Raw genomic sequence first — 22,353 nt, forward strand, 5'->3', positions numbered from 1 at the left:
TAAACTTTCTCTTAAATGAAATATTTTTACCGCATCTAGTGGTGAAAAAAAATCTGAAACATATTTATTTTGTTTGTTAAGTAATCAACAACATTTAAGGGTTAATTAAACCTTCTGTATAACTATACTACCATTCAAATGTTTCACTTATTTACTCACTTATTCTTATGTTAAGAGTTTTCATATTTTTACATTTTAGAAAAATATTAAGCTCATCAGAACTGTGGAATACCACAAAGGCAACTATGTGAATTATGTTGTGACTAAAAATCTAAACAATAAATAAACTTACATATTAGCGTCTTCAATGTTGTCCTCTTTTGACTAAAATTTGCAGAAATGTTCTCTTGACATTTTATCATGCCACTGCTTGGGGCTTAGATGTTTTTTAACAGTATTACAAGAGTTTCCATGTGGTCTTAATTCATTATGTAGTCACTCTTCCATTTCAAAGACATTTTTTATTAAAAAAAGTTTATAATGAAAAAGGTTTATTTGTGCAAAATTATATTTTTTATCTATAAAACTAATTTCAGAAATTTAAGCATACACCTTCAGATGCATGAAGGTGTATTTAACCTTTTTTAAACAATGAGAAAGTTATAGTTCAGTGTTCAAAACCTTTTGACTGGTAGTGTAAATACTAAGAGGGAACTTCTTAAAGCAGTAAAAACATTGAATGAATTAATAAACAAATAATTAATATGATGATGTAATAAGTAATGATATAAATTAAATAAACATTACAAATGTTGATACAGGTCAAATTGCCATAAAAAATTACCATAGTTTTACTATACTTTTTGTATTGCATATTACATACATGCAATAAAAACAAATGTAATCTTATCCAGTAATATTCATGCATTTGTGGTTGCTAAATGTTTTTTGGGACCAATGTAAACACACAACACATAGAATTTCTTTTTTTCCACCACATTGTTTTCGAAATACCTAAAGCCATTTTGGCTAGACAAATGGACCAAATGATCTACAGACATATGCAAGAATGAAAAATGACTGGTCCGTCAGAGCAGATCAATAGATACATTGGGCCTCATTTATTTCAACGCAAACTTGGCATTTATCAATATGGGCGTGAGCGGTTGCTACGATCAAATCTCACGACAGGTCTCAGTTCCTGTACGCATGTTTTGAGATAGGGTGAAGGTCTGTGTACACTTTACCCTTTTGAAGGAATAATGACAAATAGAAAGATTAGGTTTCTTTCGTTTAGTATAACAAACGTAAAAATAGATTCCGAAGCAATTTCATATATTCATTACATTAATAAAGTATTTTCCTTTCTAGCCTTATTACATGATCATTTAATTGTTTGAAATCACAAGGTTAACTTTGGAGAAAAAAAACTTTCCTGAGCTTTTAGGCTACTTCTAACATAATTTACCACAATTAAAGCGCGCAATTAAAAGTAAAACATTTAAAAACCTACAATAAGATGAAAGATGAAAAGATGCAAGATGAAAGCTTCTTTGTTTGACAAATATGTATTTTAATGAAAACAGAAAACACGCATGTTTGATGGTTTTTTATTTATGCAATCTGCGATGTTCGATGGGATCACAGCTCGAGGTTGCTTGGCTTTGTGTGGCAGGGTCCAGGCTGGTTTGTGGTGGCTGAAAACCACTGGTCCTGCAGCTGACAGATCTGAAAGATAAAAAATGAATGAAGCAAACATAAAACTGCGTTTGCTTGATTTAAGCAGCCTGAAATGCAAGATTAGCAGCATTAGATTTGAAACCTTTATCCTGCTTAGAAACATGCATCTGTCTCCTCCGCAACAGACCATTTTTTCTTCACCTAAATGAAGAAAACTGTATAAAAGCATTTACATATAAACATTATTCTATAATTGCGCCCTAAAAATGATCGGTAAATTATATCTACATTCGTTTTTACATTAACACATTAATGTAACTTGAACAAAGTTTTTCAAGACTCAAGTCAGATTAATTTAGTTTAAATTTAAATGCATTATACAACCAAACTAATTTAAAGCAACAACAATACTTTCAGTGTAAAAGTAATAGTGAAACACTAAAAATGAAAGAAAATATTTACGCTCATATTTACAAAACATAAATATCCAATCAAAAAATACAAACCTCAGCTGGAGTTCGGTTCACTACACCGACGCTGTGACCGCAGCAGTGATGTCTTTCCAAACTGTTTTTTACTTCCTTAGATTCCGCTTTTCAAGGTTAAACTTTCATTTCTAAATCGGAAGAGTTCCTCTTTTTGGCCCTATTACGTTTCTCAATGTCGCAAAATCTAGGGGCGAGGTGTCTACACCCTGAATTTATCGCGGCGTGATATGTAAATTATGATCGATTTCAGCCGCTGCATTTATCAAGGGACGATCATTCGTACGATGAGATTGGCGGCGTGCGAATGTTTGAAGAATCACACGTAAACCCTGTCGTAAGATGATTTCTACGCACGGATCTGCGCTCATTTCTACGTTCGATTGATAAATGAGGCCCAGTATGTGTGTGTTTGTCACAAACCGTTCCACAGCTACCCGTACAGTGACCCCACATGGGTCCATCCGTCTCCTCTCTGGCTCTGGTACTGGTCTACTTGACACCCTGAGACACATACTGGATGTCTGGAAAGGACAGATATATAAGTAGGCCAGGAGTGAGGCTAATCACGGAGGTTAACACCATTGACATTTTTGCTACAGTTTCACAGTGCATTTGGCAGGGGAGAGCGAGAGAACCAGCTCTGGCGCTTATCTATCTGATGCAGTCCACATGTGTGCAGTCCTTCTCTCTCCCTGCTTTTTAAGGTTCATCGAGTGTGACCCGGTTTCCTCGCCCTCTCTGCTGCGCACCCTCACGCAGCGCACCAATTTAAACCCAACACCCAAATGTTAAATCGGGCGTATTTTTGTACAGGGGTAGGCAGTGGGTGGGAGGGTAGAGGGGAAAGGACGCAGTCCACAATTTGTTTTCAGAATATTTGCGAGTGGTTTTTCCTGCACGGCAGGGACCAAATCCACCCTTGAAGTCCTCCCAGCAAGGGCCCGGTGCCCCAGAACAGGTTGCTTAAACCAAAACAGGTGACTCATGACTGGTCCTTTAAACTCAGACTCGGCGTTAGGGAGCGGCGAGGAAAAGAAGAAAGTTAAGAGAGAACATATGGGTCATTAGCATGTGGTCGTATCGCATCGACGCATCTGCTTTCCATATCAATGCACTTGCGCCACAACCAGAGCAGCCTCTGAGGGACCTCAGGTTAAGACCACAAAATATGCACGTGAAATCAAATCCTTATATTGACAGCACCGGCCTGCTATTGATTAAACAGACCACAGAGGTTTATGGGATGTTACGGGACCGGTGCGGAAAGGCGATTTAGACTCACATAAACACTACGGTGTGAAAAATGAGAGAGCATCTTGGGGCTACAGACACGTTTACGACCCCCGCGGGGTCACCACCTCTGACTGCACGCTCCGTTAAAACGCAGGAATCAAGTGCACGCAAGGGATATTATGCCACGTGCGGATAATACTGAACGTAGATTTGTGTTGCTCACGTAAACTATTGAATTCATATATGACTTGAATTTTTTTACACCTATAAAAAGAAACTTTATTTATAAGTTTCTTTTAAATGAGGTTTGGAGTTCTAGTAACACTTTTACAAAAATGTTAGATGTATAAATACAGATTAATCCTAAATTATGGGTGTTTCGGCAATAAACACAATGAACATCAACATTTTCGCAGCCAATCTTATTGTGTGTATAATGTTACACAGCTAATAAAATATAGACTCCCTAAAATGGGTAAAAGGGTTGAAAGCAACAGGTTTAGCTTGATAACCCTTACAAAAAATGACTATTTTTACTGTTGATATACTTTTTAAAACTAAAAGTAAGAAAGTGAAAGTTTACTTTTGATGTACTTCTCAAAAATATACTTAAACTATTTCATTATACTTTTAAGTACATCTCCATCAAAGGATTGAGTACAAGTACTGTATAGGCCAAATATACCTATACTTTTCTATCAGTGTAAGTTAAAGGAACAATACGGGGTTTTTTGGAGGATCTATTGACAGAAATGCAATATAATATACAAAACTATTTCTACAGAGGTGTATAAAGACCTTACGTAATGAACCATTAAGTTTGTAATACCTTAGAATAAGCTGTTTATATCTACATACAGAGCGGCCCAACATACATTGAATTCAGCGCCATGTTTTGTACAGCAGCCCTAAACGGACAAACAACTCTACAACATCTTTTTGTACTGTGGTGGCCACCGTTGTGTTTGGACTGAGAGATTCGTTGTAAATCTATAATGCAACGCTAGTGGCCGCTGTTAATCAAAAACTGCGCCTTTAAGTATGCTTATGTGTAATTTCAAGTATTGGTTTACTATTGTTACACTTAAAGTATATACTTAAGGTGTAGTTTTATAAACAAAAAATGGGCCAATTTCGTCCAACATAGTATTGAAATACACTTGCAAGTTTACTACTTTTATGGTAATATATGAGTAAACGTACTACATAAAGTTCTTGACATACACTCTATAACTGTATCTTACAGTATAGTAAGTACTGTAGGCCTACAAATTGCCAAAATTTATATTTAATTAAATGAAAATGCAGTTTCAGTACCACTATACAATTTGTGTGAACATTGACGAAATAAGATTATATATGTATTTATCATTCTGCCATGCTGTCGAAAGGATGTAAAGGGTGTCCCTTCCTGGGTGTTTAATGGTCTATTTCGTGGAAGGTTTTGTTTTTTTAGTTGCAGAATTGTTTATTCATAGGGTTGTATGATAAAAGCTAAATATAAATGAATAAAAATGAATATCTATTTTTTGGTGAAATCGTGCCTCTTGATCACAAATGCGCAGCAGCGATGCACACAACAGAACAGGTTGGTTTAGAGTTTGGTGTTGATTCTCTGTAGATGAGCTCAGGGCCGCTGTGACTGGGTGTGCATCGTGCTAATATTCTCCTCTCTGCACCTGAAACCCACGTAGAGTAACCGTGCTAGGCTGGGACAGGTTCTGTTCTCCCCTCCTGTGTTCCACTAAAGCTCATCTGTCTTGGTTTCCTGCTGGTTTCTTTCAACTTCTCTTTGACACATCTCTGCGTGCCTGTGTGTCTCTCACGCACACACACACCTCTTACAGGCTCAAATAGATGGACAATTTCAGTAGGTTTCTTGGCAGTTTCTAGTTTCTATGAGAAACAGTATGAGAGACAACATTCCTAAAACTCTCACCCTGACCTGAACTTCATAAATTTCATCATTACACTTTACACTTGCCATTAGAGCACTTTCCAGCTGCATCATAACCAGCATTACTGTGATATATGGTATCAGAAATAGATTTACATGGGGGTGGGGGCTTGCTTATATCTTCCTCTTTATTTTTTTTGACTCTTCCACTCCTGAAATGTGCTAGCCATGAGGGTTCTGAGCCAAAGTGATCATGAGAAATCTTTTTTCATGAGAATTTTTTTTTCTGTGTTTTTCAATTCTAAACTTAACTGTGATCTCCACAGATTAAATATGTGAAAATGGAACATTACAATGTGGTTGTCAAATGGTGTAACCTCAAGAAACCGTCTTCGTATTCATGTTTCAAAAATGAATGCTGTTCGTCAAAATACTTTTTATTTTGAAGTGTGTGTTAGAATGAAAACATGCTTTCGAAAGCCATGTGTAAAACCAGATGTGATCCTTGACAAAAAATTGAGTTCACTGTGTATCAACAAACTCCAAAATAGCATTAAACTTTTTACTAATGTATGACATTTTTACTGTAATTCAAAAAGTGAATCAACATTATAATAATCAATGATCAAACAATAATAAAAAAATATAATCCAACACAAAGCAACTTGCATTTGAAACTATTTGTAATGACTTAATGATGTTCATTGACCTAAACAAAGCCCAATAATGACACACACTTATGCTTACTGTAAACAGAATGAAGAAACTGTTTATTGAATATAGATTTGATATGTACAGAGAAGCTTTGTGTACATTTTGACACATTAGGTAAAAACTGTGTGTAAAAAAATATATGCACTCATACAGGAGCTATCAGAACACCATTGTACCTATGAAATACATAAACAAAGATCATACAAATACATTAAAATGTGCAGATTAGCAGAATCCTTGATTACAACAAATGCTGGATCATGAGAAAAAATCAAAAGAAATCATTTCATTGTAAATATATGTGCATTTGTACGACGTTAATGTTCAACATATAAAAACATCCCTTTTCATACACAGGCACTTCCCATCAAAAACAACTTGCGTATACAACGTTATACAAAATAGATAAGCAGCCAGCACCACGCACGTAAAAAAAGGATCTGGAAAATAGTTTCCACCTTTTCTGTTCATAGATTCAATACTAGAGTACATCATGTCGTACCACAGAACCGATAAGTGTCTAGGGAGGAAGTACCGAACCCTCAGAGAGCAGGAAGCTATCCCTCATTGCTTGGTGTACAGAATAGCCGTACTGAATGTTTCCACGATAAATGGATGCGAGACAGAGAGAGACGCCAGGAGGACTTGTGTTCCAAACTCACTTTGAGAGACTTGGAGGAAAGTACATCGGTCAATGGGCTTGGCCTTCCTTTTTGTGAGAGCTTATTGCACTTTTTCAGCTTTCGCTCTTGAAAATGTGGCCAAGTGTTTTATGTTTCTGCCAAGATACAGTTCATAGACAAGAGGGACTTGTGTTACAGGCACTGGTGATACACAATCTCATACATCCCCCCCCCCCCTCTCACACACACACACATACTGTACAAACGGATATCAAAAGTCACATTTGTTAGATTTCTAAATTAATATTTCTGAATTTAAAGGAACAGTTTAGCCAAAAATGAAATTCAAAAGTGTTGAAGGACTGCGTTACTCTTTTATAACAACTCCAAAGGATATGCTTTGAATTATGTTTAAACCTTTCTACTTTTTCGCCAAGCTCCAAAATAAAAACACCATAAAAGAAGTCCAGACGTAGTCTAATTTAAGAAGTTGTTTGGTAAAAATCCTGCTCGTTCAAGTTTTAGACACGCCACAGTCAATGCCATTTGAGGTCAGTGAGGTCAAACCTGGCGTGAGGTGTCCAGGGGCTGGATTCACAAAACATTCTCAAGAAGAAAATTCTGCTTAACTGCCATATTTTTTTACTTTCGAATTTAAGAACAAATGTAGGAATTTTTTGTATTACAGAAAAAACGTCTTAAGACAGTTCTTACATTTTTTCATAAGATGATTTACAAAGTATGCCATTTTATTTTTTATATGAAATAAATTAAGATTTTCTCAAGAAAATATTTGAAAACTTCTTAAGAAGGAACATTCTTACGAACTTCCTATAACTGATCTTAAGAACAATCTTATATTTTGTCTTAAAGGACCTGTATGTAATATATTTACTGTATTAAATCAAAACAATACCTTAGTGTGTTTCCTAAATGTCTACGAACATATTAAGTTCATTGATTGGTTTGTCCAAAATACAACGCTATAGCCAGGTATTCCACTCTGAAATGTGCGTTCCGTGCCAGGGGCCTAATTTATCAAATGTTGCGTAGAAACCGCCCTAAATGGGTTTTTACGATCATTTCTCAAAGTGCGTACGTGTAATTCATAGAACGAACGTACGCCTCTCCATCAGATGTGAAATCGCAAATGATCGTGAAATTGCACGCAGCTGAACAGTTTCAGATTTCCGTCTTTTAAAGATGTCTAAATAATGTCATTGATATATGAAAGAGCACCTGTCAATGTCCAAATCCTATACGAGCGGTAAGAATGACTTATATTTCCAAAAACCTGCAGCACTTGGACAAGGAAAATGTGTACGTCTACTCAGACCCTGACGTGGCGCTAAGCACTTTTCCACGTTAAAGACCGTTTTTATAAATATGAACATTGCCGTGATTTTTTGCGTATGCACTCTTTACGATCAAATCTGTGCGTACGCACGTTTTATAAATGAGGCCCCATAATGTCTGTTTTTGTTTTAGTCCGTGTGACCCCGCCCACTGACGATTTACCCACTAGTGTATTTTGACAGCTTGGTTGCCAGTTGCCGACAATCACAACATATTGCAGCAAACAAATGATCTGGCAAACAAACGATTCCACCCTTTCCGGTACTATTACGTTGCAAACTTAGAAAGAATTACTATATTTTTTTACAACTTACGAGGAGTAATATACAATTTTATTACAGTTATTATAATGAGACCTCAATATGGCCCGTAAATGCAACCTCCGGAGGACGCAACCTCTGAAACGTGCTGCTGATTGAGTTATATTTGCAAACAACAAAACCACTGCAAACGTATAAATTATCAGATAAACTTACAGTGTTTGCAAGAGTTGATGCTTTCCATTACACTCCTATAAGTGTCTGGCAACTCCTGTGAGCGTGGAGTCTGAGGAGGGGCGGGGAAAACCCCTCGCCGATATTTAAAAATTTGGACTGCGATACCAAGCTCAACCGCTAGGTGTCAATTTTACATGCGGCTCCTTTAAGAACAGTTTCGTGAATCCGTCCTCAGATGCACAAAGTTTGAAAAAAATCTGATTTAAATTTAATTCTTTGTCGTACAAATTTTAGCGTTCAAATTCATGGGTGACTTTTATTATTTAGATTTTTTTGGAGCGTGACAGAGCCTGGTCACTATCGACAGGTAAAAAAGCGTGTGATCAGTCGCCTTTATAATGAAATTGAGCAAATGATGACAGATGTTAAATTATGGGGTGAGCTATTCCTTTAAACAGGTTTTACAAAGTATCCGTGGCTACTGGCGGGCGAGCTGTAACCTGAGCTTATTGTGGAACATGTGCGCGAGCAACTGCCCATTTACCTACATGATAAATGAAAAAGTGGAACAGATCTGGCCTCTGTGTCACTGAAACCAAAGACAGTTTGTATGGGGAAAAAGGTCAGAGAGTCACATCCACGCTTGATGGGTCTAAAAGCAATGAATCTCACACTATACTGTAAATCACAAATACATAAGTGGTTAAAATGACTCTGGTTACTTTAATATACATACGCTAATGGTCTCACTAGTCTCATTAGTGCATGTTAGAGGGACAAAAACCAAAACAATTAATAGTCAAGCTTGCATATTAAACTAGGAAACATTTTAACCAATTATTTAAAAAAACATATAAAATGTTACTTAATCACCACAAATGGTAAATTCCTGGGCTGGGATAGATGACCATTAGACAGGATGAGATCTTTAGACTGCCACAAAATAGAGGAACAAGCTGAAGACGGAACTAATAATGAGGTGGGTGGGCATAGGCGGTGTCACATGATGTGCAAGTGAGATGTATGACGGGTTAAAGAGATTTCAGCAGCAGAAACCTGCAGGGTTGTGAGGTCATGACATGAGCATCTAGTATAGCTAGACACTGCGTACATGGCCTGTACACATGATACATACTCTTTTCCACCTCAAAATGTCATTACTGTACCGTGAAAACAATAATGATACAGTATATCATTCAAATTATAAAGTAGTTATACATCCTGGTAGTATCTGTTGTAGTGCCTGTTAATTTATGCTCATCTTATTAAAAAAAAACTTACAGTAACATTTACTGTAAAACAGTAACAAGAAAATGATGTGAATTGTAACGGAACAAAATCGCTAATTAAAGACCTCCCAAGTGAAAAATCATTGATGATTTTTTTTGTCATTTTACTGTTCAAAGGTTTTGAAACATTCGTTTTATTTCGTTATATTCGTTAACATTTTTTATTCGTAATGCGACCCGAGTTCAATTCCCGTCTCGAGTCTTTTGCCGAACCCGCTTCCCTATACCTGCCCAACAAATTCCTCTCAGCTCCATACTGTCCTTTCCCAATAAAAGGTGATAAATCACTATATATATAATAAAAAAAATTATATTATAAAATAAAATAAAAATATTTTTTTATTCATATTCTAGCGAATTATCTCTGAAGTCTGAGAAGCTTTATTTAAACAATATTGAAGGAATTTTCATCCATCATGGGCTCTTATTGGCTGTTTTTCTTTTGTATATCACTTTCATTCATGTTGGCACAACTGAACAATTGAATCTTTTGTCTACAAACGTAATTTCAAACATTTACGGTAAGCATACACCTTCATCCTTGTGTTTCAAAACTCCTGAACAGTATTGCATGTAGTATTTTTGGAGTGAAGTATGAACCGCTCTTGACAGGTTGCATGCGATTCATCCACCTACATGCATACTTGCTAAAACCCATGATATGTAGGTCACAATACTGTGGGAACAGTCATGTATCAAAGCCTCAGGCAGGCTGTCATGTGATTGTCAAGCCAAGGCCCCACCAAGTGTCATAACTAACGTCAATGTATTCAAGACCAATGCATACACCTGTCAAAGGAGAGGACTGGAGATGAATATCAGACAAAGATCTTCAGTGTGTACAAATTTCAATTCATTTAAACGTTAGAAAAACAAGAAGAAGGGTTCAAAAATGACAACCAATTACCCAGAATCCTCCGGCTAGTCAGTTCTGTGTCTCTCCACACACATTATTGCTGTGATACAGTTTGTCTTTCTTGGATCTCTTGTCTCAGGAGTAGAAAGGACGGCCCTTCTCAGGGGTCTGTATGCGGTTGAGCCGAGCGAGTTGAGTGGGCGACGGGGGCACATCTTGTCGATACGGTCCTTTGGGTGTGGTGGGAGCAGAGGTCTGAGGCTGGCTTGCTGTCTCCAGCATAGTGGAGAGCTTGGTTTTCGCCTCCTGCTCCTTTCGTCTCTGCTCCTGTCTCAAGAGCTCTTGGGTCTCCAGGAGTACTCGAGCGTTCATGCCCGTGGAGACGGCGCCTAGGTAGCCATTGGTATTTCGGGATCCCTGGTAACTGGAGTAGCGTGGGTTTTCTTTGGCGGTCTGAAATCCCTCGCCAGGAGGGTAGACTTTATCCCACGAGTCTTGAGATACTGTACTGGGGTTTTTACGAGGTTGCCTGTGAGGAACAGAGAGAAGGGTCAATTTAACAGACGAAGTAAATATTGAACTTCATTTTGGGCCATTATTACGAATGCCAGATATTTTGAGCAATGTTTCGGTGGTTTTGTGTCCATGCAATGAAAGCCAATGGGGGACAATGTTGTTTGCTTACCGACATTCTTCAAAATATCTTCTTTTGTGTTCTGCAGAAAAGTCATACAAGATTGCAATGACATAAGTATTAGTAAATGATGAAAGAATCTAAACTATGATCATTTGATAGACTTGGGGTTGTGCCTTTTGAATTAGGCCTAAGGAAACTACCTAGCAACCACTCAGGACACCATAGCAACACACTAAAATCCACCCACAACACATGAAAAAAGAATGATGTTCCTATTAATGCATTTAGCTTCTGTTTTTGAGGTCCACTAATACTTAACATCAGGATGGTAAGGACAGATTCAATGTCCACCCATATCAGCCGATCAACCATGTGACCGTTTGACAGACTGTTGGGGTTAGAACGTCTAAAAATGGGGGAAGGATCAGTCATTGTGAGGATGTCCATTGAAAGCATCTTTACTTTGAACCGTTATTAAGGCCCATTAAGTTGGGAATGTGGAGTAGCTAAATGAAGCCCGACGTACAGCTCGGTGGCCTTGCACGCTTAAAAGCCTGAAACTGTGTGTGTGCTTCTGTGGGGATTTCACACACGAGAGAGCAGGAATGCTTTGAGTGCTTTCAAAGGTACATACATCAGCGTCCTGGAATCCTTCAGAACTCAATGGTGCCGAGATACCCTGAATTTTCTTTGTTTTTGAAGAAAAAATGAATAATATTTTAATAGATCCATTCTTTCATAACAATTTATCGGAGTAAAGGTGAGCGGTTCTCATAATAGTTGTTTGTCACGGGTGGTTGCCGAGGCATTGCAGTACAGTTGCTAAGGCGGTTCCTCGTGCCTGTTTGCAGCACAAACGGCATGAGACAAGTTATGTAACAAGCTTGAATACTTGGGGGAAATTATTTGGAACAAATGCCTAATGCTAAGTATGAGCAATTATAATTGCGATTCTTGCCTTGGCAAGCATGTTTTGTACATCTGAATATAAAGGTTACAGTCAGTGGTGTTTGGAAATGAATACATATTATGTTCATTTCCGTGGAGGGGGTGAAATTTAAAGTCAAAGGCTACGAACCTGCTTTTAAAGTGAAAATCTGGGATCTGTGAATTGAGGTATATTGTTCTGCTTTTGCATCTGTTCTGAATATAGAAGTGTGAGCCGTTCATGAATCATGAGATAAGACCACATGAGCAGAAACACATGGTGCGTCTCACGCACGTACACGCCAAAAATGTGTTAGTGTGGAGAATATTGTACGTTTTTACCTCAATTTTACAGTCATGACTGTGGAGACATTTAAAAAAAACCGTTGAAACTAAAGTACGAATATGAACAGACTGGGACTTTAACAACATACAGTCAATATCATAGCTGTCCTTCCAAATCGTCTTCATATTTTGTGATTTTAAATATCACTATTAAATCATTATTATTAGTGACCATTTATGTTTGTCACTGGGTTTGGCAAAAATCTAACCAATTAAAAGTATTAGAAAGTGCTTTGACAACACGGTATTTAATCCTTTAAAAAGTACAGTGTTTTTTTTCTATTTCCTGAAAAACAGCGAATTTGGACCTCTGGAGTTTCGGAAGGAGAGTGACGATAATATAAATACTGTATATTATAAATTCTTTTTTGATAATTTTCTGGTGAAATCACATTTTATTTTCAGGGCTATTTGAAATATACATGCTTTATTATGTCAAGTATTAGAGGTCAATTACAGTGGCTGTTTCTGAACTGTGTATTTAATTCTACACTCCTTCTTTTGATACTTTTTTGTGAAGAAAATTGTCACAACACAGGAAGGGCAGAGAACAGCAAAGCAGTATTTGCTGAGAAGCGGTTTCATGATGCCCAAGTATCTAAAACACAGCTGTTGTGCATCCCGGTTTATCAAAAGGATAACGCACATACACGCACACAACAATATTATCTCAACACCTTGAGTAATGTTTTCTATTTGTTAACCGCAAGCAGAACGAGACGATGGAACGTGGGATCATCATCTTATCTCTGTGTGCCCTTGTGCATGTCGCATTGTAACTTGCAGCTGTTGCGTGAAGCTGCGGCCCGTTTCACATGACTTCCATTACTTCTAATCAGCGTTCACTTGGCTTATCGGACTTAGTCTTTGCTCCTCTCATCCACCTCCCAAACCAGAATCCCTTCATTAGCCAAGTGCTAAATCTGAACCCATAGGGTAAACACATAGTTGTATCCCTATAAAGCTGGTTTATAATCCATGTGGCTGTTGATCAATTCAAGCTGTGTCTGTGATTGGTGGAGCCCATCTAAGGGGTGGAATTGTGCTAAGACTTTACACCGCTAATGAGGGGGCACCATCCAGGGGTTATTTCACATAGGCTTGACCTCGCTTGACCAGTGCTATGAGATTATGGGCGGAATGCGCATCAAAGGGCCGCGGGTCGAGCAGATGTTCCCTGGGGAAGGCGTCAGAGCTTGTCGAGAGTTTCCTCAGAAACCCAGTCGGTGTTTTTGTCTGAAGTGCGCCTGATATAGACAGAAACACTGATCGTGCTTAAGGCAGGGAGAAATAATGGAAGCTGATTGGTCGCATTGATTTGCTGTCATTATGTCCACGTCCCGTGGAGTCGTGAATGTCAACCTCTCTATCGACCCACAGAATTCCTCTGCAGTCTTGGGAAGATGTGAGTGAGGGAGAAAAATTGAAGAATTGGGGTTGTTGACCTTCTGTAGTGTGTGCTGGGCTTTGTCATTGCTTGAGGCGGCCTAATTCTGTAATTGTATATATCCTGGTTACAACCATCCCTACAACCAATCAAAACAAGAATCAGGCCTGTAGGTGAGACCACACACACACACCTACATGTGCAATAAATACTGTCACGATACCTGCAGAATACAACCTGATACTCTTGAAAATAATTATTGCAACACCTTTCTGTGTCTTTCAATAGTGGTGATGCTATTGTTCAAAAATAAACCTTAATAATTAAACTTTAATGGCCAGATCGCACTAAGGTTAGTATAGTTTACTAAAACAAAATATAATAAAATATTCAAATAAAATATTAGAAATATAGCCTTTAACGTGAGGCACTAAAATGACAGATTATTAACAGAAAATAAATAACAACAAAACAAACTAAAATTAAAACTAAAATAAAAATAAATGAAACTTATACAACAATATAAAAATAAACAAATAATACAAAATAAATTAATTATTTCAATGTTGGCAACTATTTTTTTATACTTTTTGCTTAATAAAAATAATTTTATTTTTTAGCTGTTCATGTGTGATGGGCTATTTTGATGTGAAGTGCTTTTCTTATGAAACTTTTAGGTAGAAACGTTGTGTGTATTTTAATAAACATTTTTTTAGTAGCAGTGGTGGCATTGTGCCGTTTTTAGTTTCTTAATAAAAATTTTGCAGCCAAATGAGTAAAAAATAGAAAACAAAGCAATTATAACTCTGGATCTCCCAGACACAGATGATTTTTTCTTGTTGCAAGAAACTTTTATTTTTGTGATAAAAGTGATACAATTTGCAATTTTCACCTGGTAGGTGTCAAAATGAAAAAAAAATCCTAGGATCTTAGGAATTATAAGGTTCTATCTGCATTCTGAGCAGTTTAGAGACAATGGGTCTCATTCACTAAGCATACGCACACATTTATACGTGAAACCTGCGTACGAACGTTTTCACGAACAAATCATGAGTCACAAAAACTTTCGTAGTAAAATGTATTCTAAATTTAAGAAAAAATATAGGAACAGCTGAAAGCACTCGTACACAAAAATCACACTCTGGCCGGTCTTAAATGATGTCATTATATACAGTGAAAGAGTAAGAGAAGCTGTGTTAGACTATAGCTCACAAATTCATGTGCATGCACAAAGGTTTCGTGAGAATTTCAAATGTCTGTATAAATACGAATAATCTACGCAAATATTAGTGAATGAGACCCATTGAGCTTCAAAGTTTACGCATTGCATTTAACTTTATAGGTAAACCAAAAATGTACACTACATAAAGAAAAAAACATCACATAATGTAAGTTGTCACAGAATAAGAATGTGAATAACTCAATTTTGACAAATATATCAGATAGAACCGTATATAATCTTTAAAAAAAGGAGCTTCAAAAGGTTCTTCGATGCCATAGAAAGAACCTTTAACATCTGAAGAACCTTTCTGTTTTACAAAAGGTTCTTTGTGGTGAAAAAGAAATGATCAAAAGTGAGAAAGAGATGGTTCTTTACAAAAACCTTTTACTGAATGGTTCTTTGTGGAACCAAACATGGTTCTTCTATGGCAAAGCTGTGAATGGCATATGTGAACACGGCAATCGCGCTCGGATCCACACCAAAACAATCAGGTCTCGGCCCTGGCCGGTTCGCTATATGTGTGAAACCATATACCAGGCTGTATCTCAATGTATGACGTGTAATTAATAATTATCAGTATAGCTGCGCAGCATGAAACGTTGTGTTGCTTGGCAACTAGTTTGCTGACTCGTTTCTGACGAACTACATTGCTTAAATTATTATTTGTTATCAATAAACTATCATTAAACAACTGCTTTTTTGTTCTTGGGTATTATTGCTTTATTGAACATGAACATACCTTCTTGAATGAGAAAGATGTTTTATGTTGCATTGACAACATTGTTCTATATTACAGAGAAACCATAATAACGAGCCTTCAAAATATCAATTAAAATATAAATAAAATGCGCAATTTAAACATAAATTTAATGAAAACGAATCATATTAGCAAACTGAAATATCAGTGCAAAATAATAAAAAGGCCTAAGAACACTTAACGAAATTCTTTTTTTTCTCTGGATCAGAAATAGACTCTAACGTAAAAAACAAGTATTTTCTTTAAAAACAAAACCGTAGCAATATTTTTAAATGTACAAACCTAAATAAAATGTACACAAACTAATAAATAAAAATACAGTAAACTGCACCACTTAAAAGAAACAATATCAGTGGAAATAATCAAGACGACGGCATGAACACCGAAGGAAAACTCCAAGGTCAGAACAAAAAAAATTGGAATAAATAAAGAAATACATTCAATACATTATATAAACGACTAAATAAAATATAAAGCAGTAACGGAACCAACATCTTAACTCGCCTCGCTTTTTCCTTCGATTTCTGCATCTCCGCCATCATGCTCTTCTTTCTAAAGACGGGCGACAATGCGGCCAAACTTATGTCCCTGCAACACTCCAAAACACTCTGTAGACGCCATATAATAAAGCATATTATTGAAAGAAAGGCAGAAGCCCAGAACATAAATGCAAAGCACTTTCGCTTTGTGCATTAGAAAATCCTGTCATACTTTTTTATGCGCTTTCCGTTCACGTGGGCTCATAGGCATTTCTTTACATACAGTAATACTGAATTTCATCTTAATGGATTAAGCCACATTTAGCGTTTTGGAATGTCGCAGAAAGCAGAGTTTGTTGGCGGGAAAACTGAGCTCAGTGTCCCGCACACAATAAAGCCGATGAGGTTGCCTTTAGGAAGCACACTGATGGCGGGGACATGGATGGAGCGCTAAACGGACCTGGTAAAAGGTATTAATGCAAGCTAATTTTTTAGCCACCATGTTACTCTTCTACCCTTGGGCAAATAAACATTTAAATGTGCTTATAATAGCTTTTATCCACGTTAACGGTAGTGCAAACAGCTATATAAAGTGACTGTTAAAGGTGCAGTTTGTAAAAACCACCGCTAGAGGGCGCACGATTAAAACAACAACAATGCCGTAGCTTGATGACGCTGTGAAGGAGCGTGGAATGTTGGGATCTGTTGTCTTCAACTCCACCGCTGATGGCCATCAATCAGACGGGAACGAGAAATCATGTTAGCGGATGAGGTAAAGGTTTATAAATGTTGCGAATAATTGTGGTCCATAAATAAGTGACTGCTCGAAACAAGCTAGTGGCTTGCTAGACGCTAGACACTACTTCCGCATTTGTCCAGGACACTGTTGTCATGCGGTTTCTACGTCAGTAAAGGCGGTAACAAAGGGGAACGCGGATATGACGCCATTGACAGGCGACTGCACAGCCCCGTGTCGCTGTTTAGAATGGCGATTTTCTCACGATTTACAAGTAGTTGGAAACATTTGAGATATTGTAAGTACGCAGCAGAACAAAATATATTACACTAGCCTAGTAGTTTTGGGATATTTTACTGCAAAATTGTTACAAACTGCACCTTTAAGCTGCAACAATCGTCTAATTAAAATGAGTTTGAATAAGTGTCTTCTAATCGAATAATGAATAGTCTACTATAAGGGGACAGTCCTAAATATAACAGCAGTTACCAAAAAAGCCACAATAATCATGCAAGCTGCTGTCTGTCCATCCTGACGGATGACAACGTTGAGCGAAAATAAACTTTGACCAATTAAAGGAGTTTACTCGCATGTGACTTGTATTAACAAAATTCTGTCCGTCTGGAAATATTGCCTTGTGATTGCGAACCGAACCAAGATGAAATCGCAACATTGTAGCGATTTAACCCCCAGTTTCGGAATAAAGTAATCGATCTACAGGTCTGAAAAAACCCTAAGTGTGTAATTCCAAGGCGACGATACAAAGATGAGCTCTTTGAAACCAACCGCCCAGAAGACCCTAGCAACCGCATAGCAACACTCAGACACGACCCACAACACCCCTGTTGTCACGGAGGCAACTATAAGTTGTTTTTAGTTTTCTGCTGTGGTGTAAATAGTGAGTCAAACTCTATCAGCAGCGCCTGCAGGCTTTTCCCCTTTCAGTTAAGTATGTAAAGCTCAAACGCGGGATTTTTCCTTCTGCTGTCTGTTGCCTGGATGCTTTGCATGAACTATAAGGCAGATTAAGAAGATACCAATGCCTGCAAGTAGAAACGCTGCTATCAAACACAGCCCGCGGGCGAGATTCTAAGCTTTATTGACATTTATGACAAATATGCAAAGGGCAAGAAAAAAGAGTGAAGAGAGAAGATAAAAATAGATGAGGGATGGGACCGATATCCAGCCAGAGAAAAAAGTGGAGCCCTATAGACTGTGGTTGCCAGGATAAACTTCCCTCAACAAACAGGTTCACGTGCAGATCTTTATTAGGTTTAGGAGGGGCACATTCTCTCAATCCTACGAGAATAAAGCCAGACCATGTTGCTGTTTTTGAAGGCTTAGAGCTAAAACAGGACCAAGCACATGACAAAAGGCTGACTTCGGCTGAGAAATGCCACTGAGGTCAGAGAAAGACGTGAATATGAGACGGCATACATATTTGCTTTTTGGTCATAATTTGGATTGATTTATTCATGGATTTTTTTGAAGAGACCGTTCCAAATTGTCATGTAATCAGCATTTCTATGTGTATTGTGGTCATTCTAGTCCAGTGTCTGTTGAATTACAACAAAATCATCCAACAGCAATGTGTACATTTTTATAAATCCTTAAGGATTGTGGCTTTTATATGCTTGATGCAGCCAGATTTTTGTACATTAGGTAATCAAGCATTGTTTTAATATTTCAATGTTTGTATTCTATTTAATGTATATTATTCTATTCTATAAGACTGACATTATGACAAGACACATGAAGACTGTCATACAAATCCAGGTTATCGCAATCCAGGTTATCCCCAAAAAATATATAATTTTTGAACTCTTCCTAAGTACATGTAGAAATATTACTATTGTATTGCTTAAAAGTGAATATGAATATTTCTCGCTTTTTTCTGTAATACTGCAGAGCATCTTTTCTGCTATTTTAACCTGTTTCTCCAGTTTTCATTTTCTGCAAATAGAAGCAAGATTTTAATTTGAAATTTGGAAGAAGTATTGTTAGTGGTTCACAGCATGAAACGAAAATGATCATTTCACCTAAACGCATACCTATGAATAGAAAATTCAGAAAAAATGAAAATAATTTAGAAATGGTCCCTTTACTCTTTTTGGTTTAATTTTTTACTGCGGCTGTATTTCTGTGAATACAATGCTACAGTAATAATATTAGATTTAAGTAGATTTAATAACATGGTACTGTGATATTTACACAATGCATAGAAAAAAGGATATGTGTCCAAAAAATGGTTAAAACTGTTTTAAAGACAAAATTGTAATTGTGTTACTTTTGTTGTTGCACAACTCATAGACTGTAGATGTGTTTAAGAGTACAATGCACAATAATTGTGTTAAATTAGAACTGGCTTCATATATATATATATATATCAAATGTGTATATTAAATATATATTATATGACTTATAATACATTTATTCTCATTTAGCATTATTGTAAAGGACAGATTGTTTGGTAAACATATGTAATCTGAGATATTGTGTGCTTGTCTTTCAGTAGTTTGTGTATAAATTGTGGCTTCACTTACCGTGGTAAGGAATTGTATTGCCTCTGGGCTTGTGTGAAGGAGTCCTCTCTCTGTCTCTGCACTTGGGTCTCCACAGAAACCGAGTGGCGTCCAGTTGGTGTGTAAGACCCTGCACTGGCCTGAAACATAAATACACACATTCCTGTTACACACAAACAGTCTGTAATTCACAATTATAAAGCGGTAGTTCTCCCAAACAATGAAAATAAATAAACAAACATATATTTTCTTCAGAGAAGACAGAAAGCTTTAAAGTTTTCAAAGACACACAGGTTAGTAATGCATTACAGAAATTAAATTTAGGCACTATCACCCAAAATCACTGAGGTTTTCTGCTTATTTGTAAGTGATGGGATCGGATTATAAGCAGGTGTTTCAGGTTGTGTTGGCCGCATTAACCGAGTTAACAAGTGTAAAAGATTTAACAAGCACAGCATCCTTTCAAAATTTGTGGTGAGGTTGGGCTCTCATAATTGTTAAGGGACACTTGATCATAACCCATTCTTCACCAAACGCAAGGTGTGCTAATGAGAGACGTGACTACCATGCCTGAACACAGTCTCATGTGTGACAAACAAGCAACCTTTGCAAAAAGCCCATGGTTTATGTGAAAAACAAAGAATTGGGTTTTACCCGTGATGAAGAAAAAGCTAAATATCCACAGAGACGCATTTTAATAGTTAAAGGCCTCGGCAAATTGCAAGCTAGTAACATGTTAAGCCAAGAACAGAGAAGAGGAAATGATTTTATTACGAGCCAGAAGCAACAATGAGGTAATTATTCACAGAGAAGAGATGTTTTAATGAGATTTGGGCTCGGGAAGAAACCCCACAAACAAAAATCAGGTGTGTGCGGTTGAGAGAGAGAATCATGTACACGCTGAAGTTACATGCGATTCTGACTCCTTTCTTAAATGCTTAAACCTGCTTTACAGGCGTAGTTTGGTTATTTGCAGTACTGACTGATATTCTACAAAAATGGAATTCGTCTTGGGTCACCATTGACTCCCACAGTAGGACAAAAGACTACTATAGGAGTCATGACCCAAAACGGCTTAGTTAAAGGGGTCATATGACACGACTAAAACAAATATTATGGTTTGCTTTAGATGTAATGCAATGTGTATACAGGATTTAACGTTCAAAAACGCTGTATTTTCCACATACCGTGCATGTTTGTATCTCCTCTTAGCCCCGCCTCTCTGAAACGCGCTGATTTTTTACAAAGCTCATCGCTCTGAAAAGCGAGGTGTGCTATGATTGGCTAGTTAACCAGTGCGTTGTGATTGGTCGAATACTGCAAGCATGTGATGGAAATGTGACGCCTCTTACCATATTTGGAACATCAGGTTCCAAAGCAATTGTACTGACAGGTACGCCCACCTTACTTGACTATACATTTGGGCGGTCTTAGTCAACTCATACCACGAACTGAAGTAGATTTGTGGGGGTGTGGTTACACGAGGTGTTTCAGGCAGGTCTGGGTGAGCATTCACTTTTAGATAGAATGTGTCTTTTGTTCCCACACTTTAATTTTTGCAATTTTATGTGTCTAATACATGCATGGGCAACTTATTACACACCAAAGACACAGGAAAACACGTGTTCGTGCCATATGACCCCTTTACAAACTTTCATTAAAATATCTTCATTTGTGTTCGGCACAACAAAGAAATGTATACAGATTCGTAACGACTGGAAGGTAAGCAAATGATGACAAAAATGTCATTTTTGGATGAACTATTCCAAGGAATGTGTATAATTACATTAAACACGTTTAAAAATAAATAAATAAAAAAACCTTTCAGACAGATTCAACATCTTTGCACTCAATAACATGTTGTACCACTCTAAACCCATGCCATTGGTTGAGCCAATATCGCCACCCAATCAGGCCTGACAAACAAACAGACTGTAATGTTCTGCTAGTTGCATAGAAATTTAGATAACACATTTTTTCCCGGTAATTGATAACAAATGACAGAGAAAACAACAATACAAACCCACCTGATCAAACAAGTGTGTGGAGACAAATATAATTATGAAATCATGTCTGTAGTAATTCTAAGCCGAAAAAGAGGCATGAAACAGCTGGACACATTGTAGAGGTAGCCCGACGGTTCCAGACCTCCGAATCACAGATAATCGTTACAATTACTGTGCGGCGTGACCCATGAGCTTTTAATATCAAAGACGGGTCGGGCTGGAGGTGCAGATGGGGGTCAGTGCACACACATGCTTTACCTCCATGTGCAACAATGTTTACTGCACTATACACTCCAACATATGGATTTCATTTTTAACTGATGCACTTGACCGGGTGAGTGCACGAAGGGAGAGAAATATAAAACGTAGCTGCCAAGGTGACAGAAAACAGAAGGAGAGAAAAAAGAGAAGGAATATAAGAAAAATAAGAGGAATTTTGGAAATGAAGGCTTGTTTTAATTAGTTATTAATAAGTACATAACTACATTTATAAAAAATAACCCAGTTCATGTGTTTACATACAGCTGATTCGTAATACGGAAGCAGAGTTTGTATAGTTTGGTTTTAATAATATTGTAATCTAGCTTTTTATTTTTTGTTAATTTTAGGTACATTTTTAGCAATTTCGTTATATGCTTTTGTTATTTTATTATTTATTTGTTTGTGTATATTGTTACTGTATATAAGATTATTTTTGTTTATTATCATAGTTTTAGTGCCTTAAACTAAACGAAACATTTAAGTGTTGCCTCAGATATAAACCGAAAAAAGTTTTCCCCAATAATTTTTAGACCAATAATTTTCCAAGTTAACCTTGTACTG

General features: G+C 37.1%; 1 protein-coding gene across 4 annotated transcripts in view; it reads right to left on the bottom strand.

The window, feature by feature from the left end:
- Positions 1 to 5,962: 5,962 nt before the first annotated feature.
- pard3aa (par-3 family cell polarity regulator alpha, a) overlaps positions 5,963 to 22,353 on the bottom strand; it is a 426,846-nt gene continuing 410,455 nt past the window's right edge. For all 4 annotated transcript variants that reach the window (XM_057322206.1, XM_057322207.1, XM_057322205.1 and 1 more), the window contains 2 exons: positions 19,547 to 19,665; positions 5,963 to 11,042 (listed from right to left, as the gene is read on the bottom strand). In XM_057322206.1, coding sequence (XP_057178189.1) covers positions 10,649 to 11,042; positions 19,547 to 19,665 — 513 coding nt within the window. In that variant the 3' untranslated portion in view covers positions 5,963 to 10,648. The remainder of the gene's footprint in view (positions 11,043 to 19,546; positions 19,666 to 22,353) is intronic.

The sequence above is a fragment of the Triplophysa rosa genome, linkage group LG23 (assembly GCF_024868665.1).
Source record: "Triplophysa rosa linkage group LG23, Trosa_1v2, whole genome shotgun sequence".
Classification (NCBI taxonomy): Eukaryota; Metazoa; Chordata; class Actinopteri; order Cypriniformes; family Nemacheilidae; genus Triplophysa; species Triplophysa rosa.